At 34.5% G+C, this 26,908-nt stretch overlaps 1 protein-coding gene across 3 annotated transcripts; it reads left to right on the top strand.

The window, feature by feature from the left end:
• Positions 1–154: 154 nt before the first annotated feature.
• Positions 155–23,172, top strand: LOC138697942 (lipase lipl-1-like). 3 transcript variants are annotated; one of them, XM_069823558.1, is made up of 7 exons: positions 155–281; positions 6,545–6,668; positions 7,580–7,823; positions 11,178–11,345; positions 17,672–17,756; positions 20,231–20,376; positions 22,900–23,166. In XM_069823558.1, exons 3-6 carry the CDS (start codon positions 7,740–7,742, stop codon positions 20,281–20,283), a joined length of 390 nt encoding a protein of 129 aa, XP_069679659.1. In that variant the 5' UTR covers positions 155–281; positions 6,545–6,668; positions 7,580–7,739; the 3' UTR covers positions 20,284–20,376; positions 22,900–23,166. The 3 variants fall into 3 exon arrangements, with proteins under 3 accessions (XP_069679659.1, XP_069679661.1, XP_069679660.1); XM_069823560.1 differs by lacking the exon at positions 155–281 and adding an exon at positions 11,705–11,783 and having other exon boundaries at positions 5,684–6,668; positions 22,900–23,172; XM_069823559.1 differs by lacking the exons at positions 155–281; positions 17,672–17,756 and having other exon boundaries at positions 5,694–6,668; positions 22,900–23,168.
• Positions 23,173–26,908: the final 3,736 nt, after the last annotated feature.

Raw genomic sequence — 26,908 nt, 5'->3', positions numbered from 1 at the left:
TAATTTTATAAAATATAAACTAGAGACATAGAATTATCCCAAAGTCTTCTCCATGCTTTCATATTTGCTAGCTAATTATTTCCTTTCGACATGACAATTTACGGTTCTGATTTCATTATCTAACACCACTAACAAATGAAGATCAGAAAATAAGGAAAATAATAGCAGCGACTAACGACAGGAACGCGTTCCACAAAATACGCATGCGCGGAAACGCTTGTGCGGACAAGCAGCCGACCAACGCAGCGCTGGATAGAAGCGCGCCACACCACTAGCGCTTCGTTAGCACATTATAACTGTTAAACTATAAAACGTCTTTGATTATAACCAGCCACTGCACAGAGCTATAGCTGTTAAATCAACTTTATATCACCAACATATACCTACACCTAACTTTACAAATCTTGAAGCTACATTCATAGAAATTCCAATAAACAACTCAAACTTCCAATTAGGAGCTATCTATTACTCTCCAAATCTGAAACTTCTAGACAGTGATCTAGATTTGCTTCATGAAATGTCAAAAAACTACATTCATGCTGGTGACTTCAATTGTAAAAACCCAAAATGGAACTCAAGAATTATTACTCCCAGAGGAAAACAACTTGAAGCACACGCTTCCCTACATAAATATAACATAATAGCTCCTTCACAGCCAACTCACTTTCCATACAATAATCTGCATATGCCGGATGTATTAGACATTGCCCTTGTCAATACTACTATTACATCTCTATACATTGAAACAATTTCTACTCTGTCTTCAAACCATGACCCAGTCATTCTAGTTCTAGATCACATTCCAGCTTCTTCTATATTAAAAAATGACAAAAGAAAAACAGTCAATTGGAAATTCTTCAGGGACTCGTAAACTCTTCCGTGCCAGGCAATATAATCATTAAATCAAGAGAGGACTTAGATAAAGCTGTACAAATCTACACCTCCACAATTAGCAGTGCTATCAAAATCGCAAAAACTGCATACAATAAGAACCCAGACACAGCAAAGAACCTAGAAATTCAAACTCTTTGCAAACAGAAATGCTTAGCTAGGAAAAAGTGGCAAAAAACTCGAAATGAAACTGACAAAAATATCTATAACAATTTAAAAAACAAATTACACAGAAGAGCTTTTGAACTGAAAATAGATCAATTTGAAGCCGATGTCAAGGATGCTGCATCTTCAAATACTATCTGGAAAATAACAAAAAGACTTACTTCATCTACCAACATCAATAAACAGCAATCCATACATACTACAAATGGCATCAAATACAATCCACAAGATAAAGCTGAAGCAATTGCTGAATATCTAAAGGATCATTTTAGTGAACCAACTGCTGACCCGAACTATATGATCTCAAATGAAGACATGATTGACAATATTAATAGAGATTTAAAAGTTCATGATGCAAGTACTATTCCTCATACAACCCCTTCAGAAGTTAAAAAAATTATTAAGACTTTAAAATCTTCAAAATCTCCTGGACCAGACAAAATTAGTAACTTAGCTCTAAAAAATCTACCAAAGAAGCTATATGCCATATTACTAAGCTGTTCAACTCAGCATTGAAAACTCAATATTTTCCCTCATCTTGGAAACATTCACAAATCATTACAATTCCTAAACAGAACAAGAACTCTATGTATTGTCAAAATAGAAGACCAATATGTCTTTTGAATACACATGGAAAATTATTAGAACAGATCATCCTCAAACGAATGCTGCCTTATACAGACACCATTATTCCTCCTTGGCAAACAGCTTTTCAAAAAGGAAGATCAGTAACTCATAATGTAGTCTCTCTCGTAGAAGACATAACCAAAGGCTTTAACAACAAATTCTACACAGCAGCCATCTTTTTGGACGTTTCTAAGGCATTTAATAAAGTTTGGCATTTAGGTCTGCTGTATAAACTTAATAAATTTCTGCCTCGCTCATTAACTCACCTTCTAGTTAGCTACTTAGAAAAGAGATCTTTTCAAGTCCTCATAGATGGCCAACTATCTTCCACTTATATAGCAGAAGCTGGAGCTCTGTACTTGGTCCTATATTGTACTGTCTCTACACTTCAGACATTCCTACTACTCTCAAAACTAAAACACTTCTATATGCTGATGACACAGTTATATATAGTGTTAAATTCAGTCCTCAATATGCTGTCTCTGCATTTCAAAACCATGTACTCCTATTAGAAGAATGGTTTAAAGAATGGCGTATTTCTTTAAATCCTGAAAAATGTCAGTCAATAATTTTCTCCAAGTGTTTAAAAAGACCTCGCGACAAAATAAAAATATGCAATCAAGAAATTCAATACAGTGACCATGTAAAATATCTTGGTATTACTCTTGATAACAAGTTGTTATGGCACAAGCACATAAATTCTGTAACAACTAAGAGCTCTCTTAGAATATCTCATCTTTACCCCCAGTTCAAATCTCCTGTTCTCAGTCTAAGAAGAAAAGTTATGCTCTACAAAATGCTGATTTTACCAATCCTAACTTACGTTGCCCCAGCTTGGTGTTATATTCCAAAAACAGTCTTTCAACCTCTTCAAATTGTTCAAAATAAAGTGCTCCGAATAATACATAATTCAGACTGGTACACAACAAATGCACAAATACACTTTGATTTGGACATGACATTTCTGAAAGACTCATTACGTGAACAAGTTAAGAAGTTTTATAACAGTGCAAATTCAAGTGAAAATCCATTCATCAAGCGTCTTGGTCAATACAATGCAAATTTCTACAAGAAACACAGAACACCAAAATCCTTTTTAAGTGAATAACATGCACTTTTCCACAACCTCCGACTTCCTTAAACCTACACTAATGTCTCTGTGCCCAATTGTTTTGACAGCTGGACATGAACAATATTGTGCATCATTATTTGAATTTACACGAAAATACGAAAAGGCAGAAAACATATTTGTTTTGGAACTTTATCAATAAAAAAAAAAAAAAAAACTGCACAGATCACACACAAGCTGCTGGGCCTATATAACCAAGAGGCATATATATATATATATATATATTAAGTCCTCTTGTATATAATGGCATAAATGAATTAAATATGATTACAATTGAATCGCCACCGACGCCGTCTTGTTTTGCAAATAGCTCTCATTTCTAAATTGTGTATTGTGTTGTTATAAATTGAGAGGGTAGCCGGAAAAGGGCCCATAAGCAAAAGTCACGTTTCGAGAAAACAAAGATTTAAAAGACTTATTTTTATGTAATTCCGATTTGAATGCACTTTTATCATAACAACAATTTGCATACTGTTACAATAACATTTGTCTACAAGTTTTTATTAAACAACGCATTGTGACTTTAATAGTGTTATAAATATATATATTTTTTATTTGAACATTTTATAGGCCCTTTTTCCAGAGAACATGTTTATTTTATCAAAATACTTTCAATATGATTATATTTTTTCAGAAATTAAACATCAGCATTGAATAGCGCACATTACTGGGGTTTACAAGTTCATAATAATTTTAGCAAAATTATATTTCTTACATACATCTCGTAATTATGTCATAAATTGTACCGAATAAGTGAAATTAAATAATATCTGTTGGGTACAAAATACAAATTACGGGTTATTTAGTCTTAATCTAGAATGGATTCACACTCACTTCAAAGTTTATCTTCAGAGTGCAGTTTACACTTTAGTGCACATCCTGGATGGACTCACACGCACTTTGAGGATCATCTTCACTCATGTTTGCTGAATTCCATAACTACGAAAGGTTGCATCGGTTCATTCAATTAGCTATCCTGCTCTGTGTTTACAAGATATAGAAACGAAACTACGTAACCAAGTAGATTTTAAAATGGAGAATCGAATTAAACATTCTCCAAAAAAAAAAGGGCCAATAGACCAATGGGCCCATTTTCCGGCTACTGCCTCAATTGGTAGCGCGTTTATAATATTAAAGTAAAGTAGAAAAATAGTTTTAGTAGCTTAAGTGCATTTGTTACAAGTTTCGTGAATTTTTGTGTGCTTGTCTATGTATATTCGAAGTACACGAAGTTAGTTATTTCAATATACTAGTAGGCTACATTGCTATGATTGTGTATCAGCTGACTGCGAACACTAGAGATTCTTGCAAGTTTTTTCATTTCCTTAAAGAGAATAAAGCAATGAAATGGATAAATGATGTTAGTTTCAGTGACGAGGCGTGACATTTCAAATAGGGGAAGCTCCAGGTTATACGATATGATAGGGTATGATATATTTCATGTAATTAATTACACCTATGTAAAGTGGACCTCACAATTTTACTCCAGGTTATACATATGTTTCACTGTAAAAATTCTTAAGAGAGCATAGTGCTTGGGGTGTCGGGTGTCCTTCAGCTCGGAAAGAAGTAAATAATTGGATCTAAATTCGTGCACATTAATAATGAATAAAATATGTACATAATTAAAAATAAATTAAGCATTATCGTACCTTATTTTTTGTACACCAGTTCAATCCTCCTGTTTTTTCTGGCAAAGATGTCAATCACGTCATCGTAGAAGGATGGTCTCTGGCGTAATGTAGCAAGCAGGGACTTTTCGATGCTCAGAAGAGCTAGTGAAGATAGTCTCTCCTGACATTGAGTATTCCGAAGATAGGACTTAATCCTCTTCATTGCTGAGAATGACCTCTCAGCTAATCCTTCTTCTGTCAAGTACTGATGTAATTTCACAACAGTGTCCTTATGCATTTCACTATCTTTGTATAATACACTCAGTTCACCTCTCAGACTTGAAAAATCAAAGAATTTGCCATAGCTCTGCTTTAAGCTCAAAAAGCACTCTTCTGGAAATTGTTTTGCAAACTCTTTAAAGTATCTTGAATCTAAAATACTGAGGAATTTGAGTTTACTCAAGTCAGCAAATCGATATGCAATGTTTGTTTTCATTACGTCAATAACTTCCAAAAATATTCTTTTATAGGACATAGATCTGCTTTCTCCTGAAATAGCATCAATTCTTAGTCTTTTACTAGGAGCAGGCTTATCACTGTTGTATGAGACTTTATTCCAAATAGATTCAAAATCTTCTCTGAGTTTTGTAAGATGGCTAGAAACTTTCTCAACTTTTTTACTGCAGAACTCGATATCAAAAGCCTTTTTCTGAAGAACTTGAAACAATATGTCAGCCTGAGGAAATATGGAATAGAACACGTTAAGGAAAAAATTGAAATCAAAGTCATGTACTGTTAAAAGAAGACCTCGAGTACTACAGACTGTTTCTGGATCCCAACTATCTGAATTTTCAACAATTGAAGTTAGCAAGTCTTCTATTTGTTGTCTGTGTTCGTACACAGTTTGTAACAGCCTGTTACTGTAAGTCCATCTTGTTGGAGCTAATGTAGGAAATCTTTTCTTTATCTCATTGTCTAGTGCTGCCATTTGCTTTGTCGATTTTGAAAAGAAAATTCCAAAACCAGAGAGAGTGACAAAGAATATTTTGCACTGCTTAATAAAACTCACTGCTTGTGACAAAACTAAATTCAGTCTATGTGCATAGCAGTGCACAAATATAGCTTGTGGGCATTTTTCTCTGACCCTCCTCTGAAGACCACTGTGTTTGTCTGACATTACTGCCGCCCCGTCATATGTCTGTGACACCAATTTTGTTTCACAGTTAAATTCATGTAAGACATTAAATACATGATGTGCTAAAGAATTTGCCGTTCTGTCGTCACTGATGTCTCTGAAATACAAAAATCTCTCCTCAATATTTCCAGCTTTTGTCACATACCGCAGTATAACAGATAATTGTGATTTTGTTGCATAATCCGTCACTTCGTCTATAATAATGCCAACAAAAAGAGTGTCAGAAATTTCCTTCTTGATTTCTTCTGTCATTAGTTGCGAAATAGAGAAGATAATGTCATTCTGTATGTCACTGGACAACTCCGAAAAAACCGTCGAATTTGACAAATGATGATATAACTCTACATCAATATTTCCGAATTCCTTCAACAGTTCGACATAATTCCCTCTGTTCAAAGAACCTTCGGACTCGTCGTGGCCTCGAAATGCAAGCTCTTGCTTTCCCAAAAAACATACTACCTTTATCATCTGAGAAAGTATTCTTCTGTTTCTTCTTACATCCTCATTGTGTTTCTCTATTGAAAGCCGGAATTGTTCACTTAAACACGATTCGATCCTTGTTTTCCCGAACTGTGTAAATTGTTTTAGACACATTATATGATTTTGTGTGACTTGATGTCTTTTCTGAGATTTGTGTAAGTTATGTAAGTCGTCAAAGCCAATGTGACTCCAAGCGCTTTTCTCTTGCGAAAATAATAAGCATGGCCAGCAAAACAATTTTCGCAATCTATGACATCCACATAACCATGGAACTGTATCATACATATTTTCATTAAAATGACGCATAAACGCTTTAACACCTTTACTCTGTATACCGAGGTCATTATTAAGAAGTTTTTTTGGTTTGTCTCTTTTAATTATATTCAGTTTTTCCTCGTAAGGGAGAGCACTAAACCCACTTTTCAGTACTCTTTTATTGCACAGTCACACGTAGGCCCTTCTTCCACTGCAATGCTGCCCACGCTGCTGTCAGCAGCCATGCTGTCCAAGGGGTCTAAAATTTCACGGAGCTGGCACTCGCCCCATCAACTCACAACCTAAGGTGGAGGTAATGTGTATTTCCTACACTTTCACCAATCATTAGCAACTTAAAAAGAAAACCCTAGTTTTATCTACTAAACTCTAGTGTACACATAATACAAGAATCGCTACAATTAAAAACATACTTACAGTTCTTTTTAATAATATCACACAATATAAAAACAATAAAATATTCTTTGCCACTACAAATATTTCAGCGGGCCGATTTCTGGAGTCGCTTCCCATTACCGACAACTCCCGAATTTTCCGAGCAGCTACGATTGTGTCGAGTCCAGCTTATCACGACATGCTCAGTTGTCAATGCGCACTGGTTACTTGTTCCTGTACTGCCGTTCGCTGCCTAGCATGAGGCTGTGATCTTTAACACGGCTAATGTTCCCAAATGAATTTAAAGATATAAAATTAATATTATTTCTCCTAAAACTTAAGGGGAAGCAGCACTTCCAGCGCTTCTAAGGATGCTTCGCCACTGAAAAGTACATATACATTACTTGCCCCATGTGTCTGTCCTTGTTGCCGAGTTAAAGCCAAATGAACTGTTCCTACACACTATCTCTAGACTTATTTTACTAGGTATGTTCTTGTTGGCCTCCACGTTCTCCAGACCTCAATTCATTGAACTTTCATTTGTGGGGCTACTTGAAAACATATATTTATTCACAACCGTTTCCCAACATTACACGATGACTGCGGGCTTGCATTCAGGCTGAAGTGGAAATTTTTGGTATGTCCTGTAACGGTAAACAGCGCCACAGTACAGACGTACAAAAATGGCCATAACTTGAAACCAAGATCAAATGTAACAAAGTTTATAAGAACTCTTCAATTGTTTTTGTATCCTGTCCATTGGTGAAGTGGGTCGCACATGTTACGAAACTGAAGAGCATTTGTTGTTTGTATGGCACTGTTTATTTTCAGCTGGCACGAGATGGGCATATACGACCTACCAGCAGAAATCGACTACGTGTTGGCCCAAACTGGGCAAGAGAAATTATATTATGTGGGTCACTCCATGAGAACGACGATGTTCTACATGTTTACATCAATGAAACCAGAATAAAATTCCAAGATCCAACACATGACCAGCCTTGCGCCCGTCGCCTTCATGAAGCACGTGGCCAGTCCCTTGGTGCAATTTTCTGCCAATTTCCCCGGCGCCCAGGTTTGTGAATGCCTTCGTACATTCATCCAAATAATTACTAACTCTTTAACATAAAATGATCGAATAGGACTACCACACCAGATCATCACCATTATCATCATCATCATCATCATCATCAACACCAATCTTCAAGGCTCAGGCCTTTTGTAACGTTTAGCATTAGACTTACTGCAATGTGGTCAGCAAGGCGCGATCACAGCTGAACATAATATCAGGGAGAGACTTGCAATCAGTAGGAATTGAGATAAATCTTCAATATTTTTCTGGAATCCGACAAAACACGCTGAGTTTGTAAGCAAAAATGATATTGTTTGAAATAAAACGGAGGCTACTACATCAGATATGCCTTACTCTAATTTTATAAAAATAATGGAAATAGTTCAAGAAATATTTTTCTATAAATTCTTAGGAAAAACTCAAAATTTAATTATCTAATCTAGACAAGATTAATTCTACTCTTATCTACCTCTTAACTACCCCTACATATCTATATAACTATCTTATCTATCCATCGTTCTTCCATTTATCCATCTATCGATCCATTCATCAATCTACCCTCCTATCAATCCTTCCATTCATCTATTCATCTGTCGACCCATCGATCTATCCATCCATCTATCTATCCATTCACCCATCAATATATCCATCTATTCATCTATCGATTCATCCATCCATCTATGGATCCATCCATCCATCTATCGATCAGTCCATCCATCCATCCATCCATCTATGGATTTCATCTATTGATTCCTCCATCCATCGATCTGTCCAACCATCCATCCATCCATCTATCGAGCCATCTATCTATTTATCGATTCATCCATCCAACTATCGATCCACTCATCCATCGATTCATCCATTCACCCACCTATCCATCAAACCATCCATCTATCGATTCGTCCATCCATCTATACATTCACCATCTATGTATCTGTCTATTATTCTGTCTAATCTACTTATCTAATTTAATCTACCTGTCTAATCTAATCTACCTACCCATCGATCTATCCATTTATTAATTCTTCCATCTATTCATCTATCGACCCATCCATCCAATTCATCCATTCTTCTACCCAACCACCTACATATTGTATCAGCACGTGTATCTTCCCTACTGAGCAATCATATATAAGAATTTTGTAAAGTGCTTGGCAATTTTGAATAAGACAAGAATTTCATTATGGTGCTCTTAATTAACAAAATAAACTTATGAATGTTGATACAACTAATTTCACTCCCGTTACAATCAGTGCTCAAAATGTTGACCTTGAATTTGAGGACCATATTGTATAGTAGCCTATTTACAGCACCGCTTCACTGGCTGACATACTACGCCTTCTAGGAATCCGAAAGTGTTGTACACACTCGCCTTCTACGATTCCGAAAGTTGTGCACACTCTGTGGTAAGTGCAATATTACGAAAGTCAAGATCATAGACCTACTGTTGATATGTACCACAAAAGACGTCCAACGAAATCAAGTCAGGTGAACGAGCTGGTAACGTCCAATACATTAAGCGCCTAAATGTTTCTTTGATGTGACTTCCAATCACAATGATGTGTATCATTTGTTATTTGCCTAGAGCGAATGGGAACAGTTTGTTCACTCGCTCTCTTCTCCCATTTCTCTTCACCCTTTCCTTTCTCTGTCTAGAATCGAAAAACCAAGTAAAATTATTTTAGAAACTGTAGGTCTATATAGCAACGTTTAACCATAGTGAAAATATATTATGTCACAAATAAGCATTTGGTTATTCTCCTTTATCAATATGTAGTACTGATCTACTTTGCAAAAACGTGTGTAAAACTGAACATTTTTAGTTTTGCAAAGTAAATTTCTTTAACAATAATAAAAAGAATAAGGACAGTAGTAATATAATAATAAATACATTGAAAGTATACAAATGCATAAATTCATTTCTGAGAAAAAACAGAGGAGAACAAATCGTTTTAGCAGTAGCTATACAGCAGAGTCAATAAAGGGAAAAAGTCCTGCACCACTCTCTACAAACAGCACCTTGACAATATCATAATGTTAAGTTAAATGGTAAGAAGACTTCATCGAACATTGGTTCTATATATCAAGACAAATATTTTCCCTGAACACCCTCTTAGAGTTGCTAGATTTCATAAAATCCCTGAATGTAGGTATGTGCGTGTTTTATTTATGTATACAGAGTGATTCACGAGGATTTACCGTTCCTTAACGGACCTTATTTCCGAAGATATTTTGAGCAAAAAAAGTCATATAAACATTTGTCCTAATTTCAATATTTTCAGAATTACACTAATTTGAAGTTGTTTGTAAAATATCATTATTCTTCAGTTTCAAGGGTAAAGGAATATTACAGATAAAGAATGAACTATTTGGGGATATCATTTCTTTAATTAGCTAGTATTCTGATCTGAAGCTAAAAAAGTGTTGTGAATTCCATAGTTGCTTTGTGCAGATTTTTTTCGATTTTTTACTACAAAATTACATTTTCTTACGCACTTATCACAACAATTGTTACAAATCTTCACCATTTTTGTAAATTCTTTAAGACTATATTAGGATGCATAATTAAATTGTAAAGAATCAAGTTCCTAAAGTCATATGATTTGTAACAATTTTTGTGATAAGTGCGTAGGAATGATGTCATTTTTAGTTAAAAATTGAAAAATAAAATCTGTACAAAATAATTAACAACATACTTTTGCCTTCAGAAAATTGGCCAGTTGAAGAAATGACACTTCTCAATAGTTCATTCTCTATTTGTAATATTTTTTTTACCCATAAAACTAAATAAAAAAGATATTTTACTAACAACTTCAAATTAATGTAACTCTGAAAATATTAGGATTAGGACAAATGTTTATTTGCATTTTTTGCTCAGAATGTCTTAGGAAATAAGCTCCGTAAGTAACAGTAAATCCTCGTGAATCACCTTGTATATAGTATATGTGCGATGATTAGTTTCAGGAACTGTAATGTTTTAGATATATTATTATTATTATTATTATTATTATTATTATTATTATTATTACAAACAGGTTTACAATGGTAATATCACAGCTTCCTGTGACCAATGCCCTACATTCTTTTTTTTTTTTTCTTCAATTATTTATATCTTCCGAAGCCCATTCTTGCAGTCCTTTCTCTGCCAACACTTTATTTATGTCTTGCAACCAGGTGTTTTGCGATCTACCTCTGCCTCCCCTTCCCTCTGGAATCCAATCTAAAATTCTACTTGATAGCCTTCCATGTATGTTTTAGACATAGACTAACTTTTATAATGATATTTAAGTACCTAACAACTAATGACTTGTTCAATTAAACATTCCCGCCTTTTTCTTTCTGACTCTTCACTTTCAGCTTGGTATGGAAGCAATAGAGCTGCTTGGCGTGGGAGAACTCATGCCCAGTAATGCCTTCATGCAGATTCTGGCAGATGTCGCTTGCTCGGAAGGTTCTGTACTTCAACCAATGTGCGAAAACATATTATTTCTCTTAGTTGGCTATGATCCTTCTCAACTCAATGAGGTAAGCTCTTAAATAAGATTGCTTACTTCTGTAATTCTACATCACGAAGTTTCTCTGCGTGTCTCCATTTTATTATTTAAGTTGAAAAATATGTTTAATCGTCATTTTTTATATGATCTCTTCTTGGACATTCTTAACCCTCTGCAGCCTGTATTTTACTCTTAACTCTCTCCCTAGTAATCCACTATTATCTTCTTATATGTTATAACTAGGGCTGAAGAAAAGTATTGGTACCAGGGTAGTAAATAATTTCTATATACATTGTTTACAAAATACGTCCCGTTGTAAGGTGTCTCTACTTAATTGATGAACTAGTGGACTTACTCGTGTTAAATATGTAATATTTGTCCGGCTTACAGCTGTTTCAGAGCTTCACGCACCGTCATCAGAGTCTACTAGATCACGGCGTCATCTCGAACTTCTCTGCCTGTTAAGAGGGTATGTTTTATTGTTGGAAGGTGTTGAAGTGTGGAGTCGAATAGTGTGTGTGTACTGAAATTGATCTGTGTGTTGAGGATTTGATCGGGGTGTGTTTTAGTGTGTTTGTATATTTCGTATTGTTCTAGTGTGTTGAGTTTTTGGTTCTTGGGTTGTGTGTGTAGGATTTCCATGTCCGTATTTATGTTATTGTATGTATGATTAGTATTGGTTATGTGATCGGCGTATGTAGATGTATTGTGTCCTCTGGTTATAGCTTTACTGTGTTCTTTGTAGCGTGTTTGGAATGATCTGCCTGTCTGTCCTATGTAGAACTTGTCGCAACTATTACATGTGAGTTGTGAGTGTCTCTACTGTCTGTAAGGAGCAGATAGAGTGAACATTTGACATTTCTCAATAGTAGACCTGCTTAAGTGACGTGAGATTGTATCAGAATGCCGAAACAAAAATCCAACAAAGGACAGATAATAAGGTGACTGAATTCAGAACATGGGGAAAATGTGTTTAATTAATTGGTAATAATATTTTTTGTAAATTTAATATTCGTTCCGAGTTAATCAATTTGAAACCCAAGTAATCCTGTAAATGTAAATTCTATTATGTGTTCATTCATATGGAGTGGACCACTACCGTAACCAGTCATGCGTGCACACAAACATTTTGTAAACACAGAGCTCTACGTACAATGCAGCATAGCCTATAACCAATGCTTTTTTCAGCCCTAGTTATAACTTTACTAAAGAGCGCATTTGGGGTTTGTAAACCACAAGGTTAACTGCAACATTGACTATAAGTACGACCATAAGCAACACGTAAGGCTGTGCAGTGTACTGTCCTCATACTGTCAGAACAGAACTAAGCTTGTCGATAACAATCGTTTGAGCTACATAGTTCTAATGTTCTGTGAATGCACTTTAAATTAAAAACCACCTATTAATTATTTGCATTTTACATTACTAAGTTTACAATTTAGTATGTTACAGCAATATAATACACATATTTAAAATTCATTTATACAGTTAACTACATATCGAAAAAGTACATTGTCTTACTTTGCATTACTTTCTCTTCCTTCATGGATGGACTTGTTGCAATGGACAACAATATATTTCATCAGGGATTGAGAGGTGAACCCCTTACGATATTCAGTTAGTGATTATACTGAGAAAAACTTATTTCTACAATGCATGATGTGGCAGGGGCGAACTCAAAATATGATATCAATACATCATTATTTTAGTCTGTTCCGCTACTCATTATCTAATAATACTTACAAATTCTTAAAATCACGGAACAAGAAACATAAAATTAAGAAAACTATACTTAAAGATATAATAAAAATATTCTCCTCTTGATAAAATTGTCCATTAGAGAAGTGTTGAGTTCCAAACTCTTCAACAAAATATAACTGCAGCTTCAAATGATGGGACTTATTTTCTTTCGGCTTATCTCACCGATGTTTGGTATAAAGATAAATAAATGCTACGAAAATAAATAAAGTACGGACGGATGAGAAGAATTACGGCACAAAATAAAGAAATGCTGTATACATAGCACAGAAGCACAATGAAGAAGTGAAGACATGTGGATGAATGTGAAGAACTAAGAAAAGAAGTTAAGAAATATGGCAGGAAGTGTAGAAGTACGGGAGTAAGCAAAGAACTGCCGAAGAATGGTAAATATATGCTATGGAATCCCGTCCACCAGCAATGAGTTGTTAGCGTATCTATGAGATACCACTATCTCCACCCACATGCGTGACGCCATTAAAAACAAAATGCAATCTATGCAAAAGATAGTAAATATCAATACCTTAAAAACAATATACTTTGCATACTTCCACTCGGTAATGAGTTTTGGAATAATATTCTGGGAAAATTCCACAGATAGTAACAGTATATTCCTATTACAAAAAAGAGTAATTAGAATAATAGTAGGTGTCAAATCTAGGGAATCTTGTAGGACTATTTTCAGAAAACTACAAATAATGCCCATGGCTTGTCAGTATAACTTTTCATTAATAATCTTCCTCGTATGTAATCGCGAAAACTTTGTAACAAATTCAACAGTTCACAGCATAAATACACATAAAAAAAAATTACTTTCATATTCCATCAGCAAGTCTATCACGCTATCAAAAAGGAATGTGTTATATGGCAATAAAAATTTTTAATAGCCTCCCTATGGATATAAAAAATGAAACTCAAAACATAAGATTACTTAGAGCCAAATTAAAGAAGTACCTAATTTCTCACGCCTTCTATTCTGTAGATGAATTCATGACATTCAATAATGCTTCATGAAATTGATACTAAAACTTTGTGTTGTACTAGTAGACTATATTGCAAATCTCGTCTGTATATATTTCATCTAGACTGTGACTATAACTTAAGACTTTATAATAGTATTAAGCTTTTTGACTTGTTCCATATTCTAGCTGTAAAGCAATGTATAAATACCATGGAATGTTAATAAATACAATACAATACAATACAAAGCACTCCGTACAGTAAACTTGTATTCTCTCAATATGCAACCCATTTGCGCTCTTTAGTTATTACTCATCTGTTTTCTAAGTGTACCGTAATTTAGCTTGTAGCGCTGATGTTTTGATTTGAAAGGACTGTAAGAAGAGAGGTGCAGTGCCATGAGGCATTTCTTCACTGCACTCGTGTACATCAGCAGTCACATTATTGTTCATTAGTACCAAAACCTGCCACGTGCATTTAGAAAACGAACAAGTTATAATAGAAACAATGATTATTTTATGAAGCTTAATTTGTGTGTTTCTTTTAATATTTTTCACAACAACCCTATTTAATTAAAATGTATATACATATTTTATTGTACATATCTTTATCCCTGTTAAAAAGTTCACAATGCTGCCCAGATAGTTAAAATTCCTGATCTGTTACAAAGATTTGCATTATAAATTTTCTAGGTGACAGATGTTCGAATTGAAAAGGATTCTATTATTTGATATTAATTATACTACGGTACCCCTTATCTCCTGGGTTTAGTTGCATTATGAGTGATGTCACTTATGAGGTCACAACCTATCTTCGGACAGTTGAATAAACAATAACATTACTCATGTTGTAAGTCCTGTAAAAGAAGATGAGGTATGGAACGTTTTGAAGACAGCCAAAAATGGAAAAGCTGCTGGTCCAGGAGGGATAACAATGGAATTAATTAAATGTGGAGGTCCAAATATTATAAGAATTTTAACTAGACTTTTTAATCAGGTAAATGAGGGAGATCCAATCCCGACAGACTGGAAATGTCATACATTAGTGCAATATATACTGACACCAGCGGGAAAGGCATGGAGGGCGTTACACTTTGTGATGAGGGTACTAAGGAAAGGCTCTGATAAATCCAAAGAGATTGCATATAAATCACTAGTTCGTCCAGTAATGAAATATGGTGCTGCATGTTGGGATCCTTACAGATTAGAACATATTAAGACACTGGAAAAGATTCAAAAATGGGCTCTCAAGTGTTGTCGTAATAATTCACCATTAAAATGGGACACACTCACGGACCTGAGAACGCGAATTCGATTATGCGCAATGTTCAAAACATACAGAGGTGAGCCTGCCTGGAGCGAAATAAAAAATAGGTTGCAGCCGCCAAATTACTCTTCAAGGAACGACCACTCATATAAATTGAGGGAAAGAAGACAGAGGACGGACACTGGAAAGTTTTCTTTTCTCAATCATACTATCAGGGACTGGAATGCTTTACCTGCAGACTTACTAAAGGCTTTACCAATAACCAAAAATGTATTTTAAAAAAAAGCTTAAGGACTTTACTAATAGACGGTAGTATATTATACACACTATTTAAAGGGTGTAATTGATATCTTGTTCTGCAATTTGGAATTCCTCGTTAGAGGTCTTTCCTTCCTTGCAAATGCTTTGAAGTGATATCTTGTTATTTGAAGTGTTCTATCAGTGAGGAAGTGTGTAGTGACAGTGAAGTCTATTGTGTAAGTGAAGTGTGTTGGTGTCAGTTAAGTGGCTGTGCAAAGTATTTGAACAGTAAAATGGTTAGAAGTGTTAGTGAAATCAGGTACAGTCAGTGCAGTGAGTGAGTTGACAGCGAAATAAGTGTAGTGCCGAAAGGTACTTGTGCAGATATGAACCTGTCAGACTCGTGGGTCTTAGTTCGAGCTTAGGGTTAAGATACAAATTAGATTTACAGTACCTTAAATGTTATTTTAAGTGACCATGCTTCATTTTAATTTAGGATGCTCCTTGTTATTGTTATTATTATTATTATTATTATTATTATTATTATTATTATTATTATTATTATTATTTATTGTTTTTATTAGTTGTATTTATTATTAATTGTCATTATTGAGTGTAATTAGTTATCACTGCCACCAGGTATATACCCATTTGCAGTGTGAATAAATAAATAAATAAATACATACATACATACATACATACATACATACATACATACATACATACATACATACATACATACATACATACATACATACATACATACATACATACATACATACATACATACATACATACATATAAAAATAAAGGAAATAAAGGAGATCCAGCAAATTATAGAGGCATTAGCGTCATGGCAACAATTAGTAGGATTTTAAGTACCATACCATTATCAAAATTAGATTGGAGGAAATAATAGGACATAAAATATCAGAAGATCAGGCAGGTTTCACAACTGGTAAATCATGCTTAGACAATATATTTGTGATCAAATTATTGAAAAAATGGTGGCAAAAGGGAAGGAAGTACATAAGGTATTTATCGATCTTGAAAAGGCCTATGATTCTATAACTATCAACAGACTCTGGGTGTCAATGGAGCAATTTGGAATCCCTAAAGCTCTCATTACTTTTATAAAAAAAGCTGTATGGATGTAAGGCATTTGTTAAAGTCGGAAATCGGTTATCATCAGAATTCATTACAACAAAAGGATTAAGACAGGGATGCGGGATGTCACCAACACTGTTTAAGATATTTCTAGAAGATATACTAAAGTCATGCAGAGGAATGGGAGTAAATATCAATGGTCAGTTAATGCACAATTTATTATTTGCAGATGACCAGGTTATAATAGGACAAGACAAAGAAGACATAGAATATATGGTCCGTAAATTAATGAATGCATTTGAATCAGGTGGATTGAAAATAAATATTGTTAAAACAGAATACATGGTAATTGGAGGAATTACAGAAGATCTACAGATAAATGATGCCACAATTAAATGTGTTGAGGAATTCAAATACCTGGGATCCATTATTGACAAATCTGACACATGCGAAAAAGATATTATTAATAGAGTAAATTGTGCTAGGAAAGCGATTAGATCCCTGAATTGTGTTTTGTGAAGTAGAAATACAAAACAGTATATTCTAAAAACAATAATCGAAAGCATACTTACATATGGTTCAGAAAGCTGGACAATAAGTGAAAAAATGCATAAAAGGGTGTTGGCGACAGAAATGGATGGATTACGAAGAAGTATGAGGATATCCAGACTAGAACATGTAAGAAACACATATATTAGTAAAGAAATGGAAGCAGATGAAACTCTTATGGACAATAGAAAATAGGTCTTTACAGTGGTATGGACATGTACAACGGATGTCGGAGGAACAGTGACCTAAATGTATCCTCAATTGGACAGTGCCAGGAAGAAGAAAGCTTGGAAGAGCTAGAAAGACATGGTATGAAGGAATACACACATACATGGTGAAGAGGGGCATGGAAGAGGGACAGTGGGAAAATAGGAAGCTCTGGAAAGCAGGAATCAAAGGTGAACTGCTGTAAAGTGGAAAGCCAGTAAAAGTGAAAGTACGTATATACTGTACTGAAGTCTTCTTTCTCCATTACAGACTCTTTTGCCAGTCATTCTTTCTCATACTCCGGCAGGATATTCGACCGAGATGGTGGCCCACTATGCTCAGGAAATCTCTGCAGGTATTTCAACCTACAGTTCTGAATGGATTACTCGCTTCTTTATCATTTTAAACGTTTGGTATATTTGACTTGGCAGTATATTGTATTTCGTCTCTTGCAACAAATTGTGTGTTGTACACTTCCACACGTTTATTATGTATTCTGGATCCTTGGGGTTAGCTGAAGGTGTCGGTCAGATATTCCTCTTTTGGAAATATACATACATACGAATATTTGTAGGTTCGTCATAGTTACTGATTTGGCTTCATCACTAGTGTATTGTTTAATATCTTTCTCTTCATTACATACACTTATTCTGCGATGTTGAAAGCTTTTATCATATGACAATAGGTTTATTCCAGCACGGTTCAGAATCGATTCTGAACTATCTGCTCATGTGCAGTATTTCAATGTGCATTCCAACAAGACTTGAACTGATTCTGAACTCCCAGTTTTCTGTTCCAATGTGCTTTCGAACTCATTCGGAATGAGTGAAACTGGTTTTCGATTAAGAGCAGGAACTGGAAATTCTGAACTGTAGACGCATGCACAGGTGGCTTAGTCTGAGGTTGAGGTTAAAATGCTTTGTGACTGGGCAGGTTAAAATTTAAAAAATAGTCGATCATGAGTGATTTGGAAGGTGGTAGTGATATATTTTATGATTAACTAAATTCGGAAGATAAATATCATTTTAGTATGAGAAGAAGCTCCAAAGGCTGTGAAAGAACAGTTCAAGAAACATTCCAACAACATAAAATCCCGAAAATGTACTCAACTAGCGCATGTGTCGAAAAATGTTTGGTATTAGTTCATAATGCGTTCTGAATTTCTTGCTGGAACAAATCTAATATTGGAGGACAGTAATCAATTCAAGTATAAAAGTTACACAGTCGACAAATTGAAATAGCTCTCCTGAAAAAAAAAAAAAAAAAGTAAAATGAACTTGGAACAGTCTGGTTCTGAGCCATCAATATGTAGACAATTTACTCAAAGAAACAAACAGCCTACAAAATGCCTACAAGGATCCTGAATTCTAGAAGACAGTGAACACTGGAAATTTGAACACATAATATTTTTAAATCACTTTAAAAAACATGAAATTTAACAATGATATAAATAAAATACACTAGACTTTCGCTAATCAAGCTCTTAGTCATCCGGCCTCTCAATTATCCAGCCTCTTTTTAGTGTAGTTTCTATCACTTGTGCTGTAACAGTTTTCTGAAAAATTTGCACCGGTGCCATGTGTACTACTTCTACACGTAGGCCTGTATATACTTATAATGGGTACACAAGCTCCGGCCAAGTGTAGAATGTTCTAGTTTCGATTTAAAAGTGCAAGTGGTGTTGTTGCCACAACTTATAACAATACATTTAATGACATTTTTAAGCACTCTCAGTAATCCGACACTCTCGCTAATCTGGCATCCTTCTGTGCAAGGAATCGCCAGATTAGCAAGAGTCCAGTGTAGTATAAAAGTGACACAATTACTACAATAACTTATACAAATACACTATGAGTATACTGACAATAAAATACACAATGAGTCCTTAATAATAAGAATAATTTGACCTAATATTCTGTGAGGGATGCCGAGTACCTCTAAAATTAATTCTTAAAATGTAATTGTTTATCTTTAAAATACCAATATTGTGCTACAGACATTTTAAAGAACGTGCTTATAAATTTTGAATTTATCTTTCAAAATGGCTGAAATATATCCATTTTACTGAATTAATGTATCCTGCTATTTTCTTTTTATTTTTGGGGCCAATTTTTTTAAGTACTCTCAAATTTGAGTTGTTGTAGTAATGATATTTCTACATACAAAAAATTAAAATTGTAGATCAATTAGGGAAAAAGTCAAATTTAACCATAATCTCCTTTTAATTACACTCACTGATAAATCTTTTTCCATCTTTTTTATCTGCTTAACCTCCCCATTAGTCAGACTTGATAGGTAGATGTAGGTTTATTCAGAAATTATACATACAAATGCATCACATTATCAAAATTTGTCCCTAAATGGAGAGCATGCATCTTTTGACTGTAGGCCTATGTGCTTTGCACATCCAGTCCTACTTTGTAGGTTTTACCCTCCTCACCTATGATTGAAATCCAACCACTCTCCACAAAACAAACAGATTAATAAGCAAGTGCCATATACAAAACACAATATTATAACCATACACACCACTGAGAATAGAAGAGGGAGATTCAACTAATCGCACATTAGATATCTCACAATTGCTTGTCTCCATGGTCATGGGATTGACATAACTCAGGCCACTGCTGAGGATTCACAGGACAACCACAAGACAATGGACGAACACCCAATCCCATGGGCGGTATATATATTTCATCTGCTTGTTAAATTTACAGAACTAAATGCCTTACAATCTTGTATGAAGTCGCAATAAGTAAAATTTAATGCAGGAGAGCTAATGAAAATGTAACAACGAATATATTGTTTTGTTTTTTTCACCCATTCCAGTTGAAGGAGGCTTCAGGTTGTGGGATTTCTACGCTGGTAACTTGGCAGAATAAGGAAGTCTGTTTCCACCATCCTATAATTTAGCTGCCATAAGCACACCAGTGTCACTGTTCTACAGCGACAATGATCTATTTGGAGACCCTACTGTAAGTAAAAACTACACCAGTGCTTTTTTTTACAGAGGGTTCCCTAAGGCATCGTAGCCTTCTGTTTAAGTTTTGGCGAGATAACAATCGTGCACTGTGGTAACAAGTTGTGCACTAGTCATCTTTAATAAAACTTATTAATATAAGCCTAATTTTCCTTCAAGATTTCAACATTTTACAAATATACATACTAAATCTTTTTTGTGCCAACCAATATAAAGAATGTCGACTGCAAAACATATATAAATGCAAAAATGTGAAAAGTTACATTTCATCGTAAAACTGTTTTGATGCAGGAGAGCTATGGAGTAAGGAAAATCAAGTTAGTTGTATACCAAAAATCTTTAAAACCAATTAATTTTATCAGAATACTATAACTCGTAATTTGCTCGAATGACAATTTTCACCTTTTGTGCTTTTCTGAAAGTATATTCACAGAGAGAGAAGTAAGTAATTAAGTATGTATGTATGTATGTATGTATGTATGTATGTATGTCTAATGCCTACCTACTCACTTCACTTTATGCGATTCGGGTTCCACATAATGCGGATAGATGGCAGAACTGTGGCCCATTTTGTAGTTGCACACCATTCGGTGGGCCATGCTGTACATGATGTGTATCTGTAGAGAGTTATATCGTGTACTAGAGTGAGTATATGTATAAATGTTCATGTATGGATTGAATGATGATGAAGATGAGGAAGGGAGAAGGGGAAACCCAGTGTTGGCATGTAGCCTGCTTCTCTCGAATAGCACCAAGTGGGCCGACAGACTTAACATCCCAATCTGATGGACGAATCACTATCAACAGTGACATAGGCTTTCTCTTCATAAGTACTGCAGAGAGATTTGGGGTTTAATCCAGGCATATTGCTGCACAATCTAGTGGTTAGAAATTGTGCACTGCCATCTCTCCTAGTCCCTAGGTGAGATCGAACCCAGGCCGGTTAGTCTGGAGGCAGGCACACTACCACATAGCTAACTTGGTGGACATAATACAGAGAGACAAGTAAATGGTTTCGTAATAGCCCAATATTAGTGCTGGTATTCTAAATTAAGGTTTACTGCTTTGTCAGTACATGGAGCTATGGATATACTTTCAAAAGTGCGCAAAAAGTGAAAATCGACATCGTGGCGAGTACAAGATTTTGGAATTAAGGTAACTATATTCACGCTAGTAAATCATAATTTAGTGATTTCCTGACAATATGATGTGACTATGGGTGTATTTATACGAACTAGATCATTAGCTCATAGGCCTAGCGTTACGTGTGGTCATAATAATAACAATAATAATAATAATAAGAATAATAATAATCATCTAATAACTAAAAAAAAACACATAAAAATAAAAACAGCAATTTTAATCTGCCCCACAGCTTCGTTCGCCATAAATATTACAACTGCCAAGGACTGAATTCTGAGCCTGTTACTATAAAATCTTCTTAAAATGACAAATGGTTAGCATATATATAGAAGTAGGTCTACAGATGAAAGTAGCTAGCGGAGTTCTTGCAATTCTCATTAAGTGAATCCAGCTTTTAAAACAGTGGCTTGCAAGCTTTTACAATTATATAAATAAAAATATAATGTAAATATAAATTATATAAATTTAGCTTCCCTTATGAAAAGGTTGCCAGATTTGACAAAGCGTATTACATATACTTTGGAAACACACCCTAAAAGATAAAATGATATACATTTGAAACGGTTAGGGAATCGAATATACAAAATGTCTGAAAAATTTACACCTAATTAGCGTTTGTTACCAAATTTGAGCACATTTATAAAGCACTGGGAAAATAGCTATAAATATCTCGAGATATTTTGTAGTTTTATATTACACAAATAAAAGAGTAAAATTAAAATTTTTAATTGCCAGTATGTGTTGTACATAGAACACTGAAAGGAACTTAGAACTTGAGCAATGAGATAATGAAGTATACTCGTGTATCTACAAAATCTGTAGTAATGAGATCTCATACGCCACATAAAACATTTTGGAGATTATACACCTTTAATTTTCAACACTTATTTTTTCTTTAATTTTTACACTCAATGATATTAATATTATTATTACTTCTTGTGTTACTTGCATAATGCATGTTGCTCGCAATAAACTGAGAAAATTTAGAAATAATCTTTTCTCATAAAAAATATACTTAGAAAACAGGTTTTCAAGAGAGAACTCGCATATCTTACTTAAGCATCGTCCATTTAAAGGTCATAAGGAACCTCTAAGAGCAGATGTTCACTATCTGTATACTGTACCTATATCAACTGGTTCAGAATCGTATGCAGGGTATACGAGTAAGTTCATAAAAGTGGAAAAGATATTAAAGAGTAATGTATCACCTTCTCTGCTTTTCACAATCACATGCTTTCACTCATACCTTAGTGGAGATTTGTTCACTTCTCCTGTCAAAAGCTGACACAGATGTTTGAGCTAGATATGGTACTGCAGCTTTAGAAAAGTTGCTATTACAGTCAATAGCTCTAAAGAGTTGTAATCTCTCTTTCAGGACGTCCACGAGCTGAACACAGCTTTGGGTAACTCCCTGGGTGAGTACAGAGTATCGCTGTCATCTTTCGCTCACATGGACAAATGATGTGAAGACACTCGTCAACGACGAAGTTTTGGAAACCATCCAGAATAACTGAATGCAAATGTCTGTTCCTTAAATCGACTTCATATAACAGTAATTAAGTGACATTTTAAATTTCTGTTTCATTTCAGTATCTAATATAATAATTTTGAAATTAGTCTGTATTAATACACACAGAACATAAAAAAATATGTAAATGTCTACATGAGCATAATACATGTTTTCTTTTTTCGAGACCTGTTCCCTATTCATCCCTGGTTGCATTCAGCCTACAGACTTCTTGTCCTCGTCCATATTACCTCTCTACTTTAATTCCCACTTCGTTTCATCACAGTAAATGTTTACTTATAATGTAAATCTTTACCTAGACGTTTCCTCTCTTCATTGAAATGTAAAAAGAAACACTGAATAGTGAATTCTTATAGGGTAAGGTTGCCTAATTCCGTGGTATATTTAATAAAGACTATATTTACGCCAAACTTGTACTAAAAATTTTCAAATAACACCTAAATGACGTTATTTGGACCTTTAGCTACAGTTTTTACAACATTCAGTGTCAACAGTTTCACAAGTTTTATATATAATATATGATTCTTCATTGTTATACAGTGGCTCCTAAATCCGTGACAGGGATCCAAATTCCGTGATAGTGGTTTCCTAATTCCGTGATACTAAACTAATCCTCATTAACTGCTCAGAAAACAAACGTGTATTTGGAAAAACACTTTAAAGTCATGATATATTGTTTTAATGTGGATTAAGCAAGAAATTACAACATAGAAAAAGAGCCTAAGTGACAAATTTCATAAAAAAATACTTGTGTAACTACAGAAATACATATTACATATTAATATATTATAAACAAAATAAACTGAAAGTTAAATTCAATACAAAATTAAATTTGAATAAACTGAATTATAACACAATTATTTCTCATTATCTATATTCCTAACAGCAGTAATTAAGTTAAATATATGCCCTATTATTTTATTATAATTATAATTGATGTTTTCTATAACTTATTTCTATTATTATTTCCACGAACTAGCTTCTTTCATAGACATTAATTTTCACAATTTTGCGTTGGCATCATTGGTCGAGTGAGCCAGGAAGGAGAAATATGAAAATAAATCCGAAAATGGGAAAGCTCCTGTAGCATTGTTATTGTCTTACAATGTTTAAATAATCATACACACTGATTCAGCTGACTATAATCTACAGTAATATATCATTTTTATAATGCTGCATTAATTCTTACCTCAAATATAAAATGTTTCTTCAGGAGCGGTCACGAGAGAAAGAAAAACTTACTGGTCAACCACCTTTCACTGAATAAAAGCTTCTGTAGTCGACTGCTTCTATTCAAAAGGCAGATAGTCAATAGAATTGAAAAGAAGACATCTCTTGGCATCAGTTAGGTATTTCAAAAACTTGAAAGTCAGAGACCACAACTCCATGGCAATCAATTGAAATTTTATCACAGGATTAGGGGTATCACGAAATTAGGCAACTTTACCCTATAACTTACAATTCAATTGACTTCTCTAATCGCTAGAAGAAATTTTATTATAAATTAAATCTGATGATAAAATCTACCTCAGTATAAATGAATACATACCTATTTTTCAAGCATAAAACAATGAAGTAAGTGTTTCATATCCAACTTTCTAGTACATACTACCAAACTGCACGATTCTAAGAGAAATATTTACAATACATAAATACTTTCATATTGTATATATATATATATATATATATATATATACATGGAATACTCTAATACAGGCATCATAATATTTGTTTTGTTCCCACCTGCTAAATATTTCCTGTATTTTATGATTTATCTATAGCTTCCTAGATTTCCTTTTTTTTAATTTCTGACAAAGAAAATAGTAATTACATCGAAACTATCCCTCAAACGTGCACACAATTCTACACAGCAGATGAACAAATATAAAAATATTAGCTGCCCTTTCTAATTGGGTGTGTAAACATATATGGAATCCCAAGATCACTTATACAGAGTGGAAGTGAAATAATCTTACAGATTGAAAGAGATGATACAGTACGCTTAAATGAATAGAAAAAATGTACGATTAATTAGAAAATTAAGCTATAAGTTCCAGCAGTCTGGCAACATCACTGCTAAGTCTCCTTTCATATCGCAATACAGATGTAAGACGTCAATGAACTTCAGCATATGTGTACTGCCTTGTGCTCCCTTCTCTAGCTACAACATTGCGATGTGGATTGCATCAGTCAGTGGTTTGAAATTAGTGCTTTTTAAAATTAGATTTACACGAAAACCGCCCACATTATTGAAATACGACAGAGGGATAAATGATTCTTAATTAGAATATCTATTAATATGGACAAAAATCACGATCCAATTCGCAATAGTTGCTAAATAAGAGAGTGTTAAACATTTGGGAAAAACATTTTTTTCTGAGAAAACTATAAACTTTCCACCAATATGGGATTAGAATTTTTGTTACATGCAACATGAGCTATTCGCTCTAAAAACAAAAGTCTACAAATTAAAATTTGTTGAGAGCTGTTTTATATTTGAAAAGTGATTCTGAATATTTCAGTGCCGCTGATTTCAAAAATGATTTCCGTTTTTTTTTCCATCTCATCAGGATTTTTTACAAATCAAGAATAAATATTCACATTTTTTTTTAGAAATGTACATATCAGTAGCTCAAGATTTACATACGAGTTAACCGAGTGAGTTGGCTCATGTGTATCGCATGGAACTCGCATTTTGGAAGTCCATGGTTCGATTCCAGGACCGACCAACCTGATTGTGGTTTTTCTGTTTTTTCCATAGTTACTTAGGCAAAAGCCACAGTCCATTTTCCCTTCCCCTCCTGTGTAGAAAGAGAATTTAGTTTTCATATCATTCATCTTCCCCATCTCATTCAAAAGACATTCAGGTCAAGACACATGTCTTCATCCACATACGGGAGGGGACATCCTCTCCGTAACTGTTCCTGGGTCCCAGTCTTCCGCAATATCTCTGCCAGGATTCATTCCTTAAGAGCACTTCCAAGGGTGCTTCGACACCTTGGAAGGGCCATTGGAATGGATCCTGTGCTGCCTGGTCACCTTGGCGGAAGAACTTAGAGTGGGAGAGGCTAGGAAGCTCCCATTGCGTGAGCAGGTGAGGGGTCACATGTGGCTGGTGGCCTGGTACACCCTCATCCTCATTCATCCCATAACATTCGGGGTGCACAATAGGCCAACATGCTAACGGTCGTCTTAATCCGCCCATAGCCACTGTGACCTGACCTGACCTGACCTGACCTAACTTAACCTAACCTAACCTACATAAAAGTTACAAATGAAATTGTGAGTTTTTTTATTACCCTATTTCACATTTGAGTCATTCCACGTCAAATCGCACAGCAATAAAACACGACCTTCTCGGAAATGGTAGAATTTTTTTTCATGAATTCCAGACATCAAATAAGGAGACCCGTATTGTTTTATTTTCACAATTATTAATTATTTGTGTAGTTATGTCTATTTGAATTTACGCAAATTATGCGCGCACTCTTACATAAACTCACTTGGAACTCTGTGTCTACATATAATTGAGATTTGCGGTTTGGCGCATTTTTATTACTTTAGGCCTATCACAAATAAATTAAAAATTTGGCCCATATTTTTAATCATTTCTTTTTAAAAGCAAAATTACTATATTAAATAGCCAAGTTAAAAATCTGAAAAAATATAGACTTGTTCGCTGATGAATTATCTGGAAACTACTGCATTTATAAATATGGGATCGGCACCCATACATTTGTAACAATTTATTTTCTGGAGGCATGCACGCGCTCGCGATGCCCAGCTAATGAACTGCTTGCAGCCATAGGCTAGAAGGCTGCCCATGGCTAGTTTTACGAAATTCCCCGTTGCATCT

The sequence above is a fragment of the Periplaneta americana genome, chromosome 4 (genome assembly GCF_040183065.1).
Source record: "Periplaneta americana isolate PAMFEO1 chromosome 4, P.americana_PAMFEO1_priV1, whole genome shotgun sequence".
Lineage (NCBI taxonomy): Eukaryota > Metazoa > Arthropoda > Insecta > Blattodea > Blattidae > Periplaneta > Periplaneta americana.
The sequence above is the reverse complement of the archived record's forward strand: the minus strand, read 5'-3'. Positions and strand labels throughout refer to the sequence as shown.

Bases quoted from the DNA above. Each gene is read 5' to 3' on its own strand.
- LOC138697942 (XM_069823558.1), top strand. From the start codon at position 7,740: ATGACCAGCCTTGCGCCCGTCGCCTTCATGAAGCACGTGGCCAGTCCC. The intron at 7,824-11,177 runs GTTTGTGAATGC...CTTCACTTTCAG, and splicing joins CCAATTTCCCCGGCGCCCAG to CTTGGTATGGAAGCAATAGA. The intron at 17,757-20,230 runs GTATTTCAACCT...CACCCATTCCAG, and splicing joins TGCTCAGGAAATCTCTGCAG to TTGAAGGAGGCTTCAGGTTG.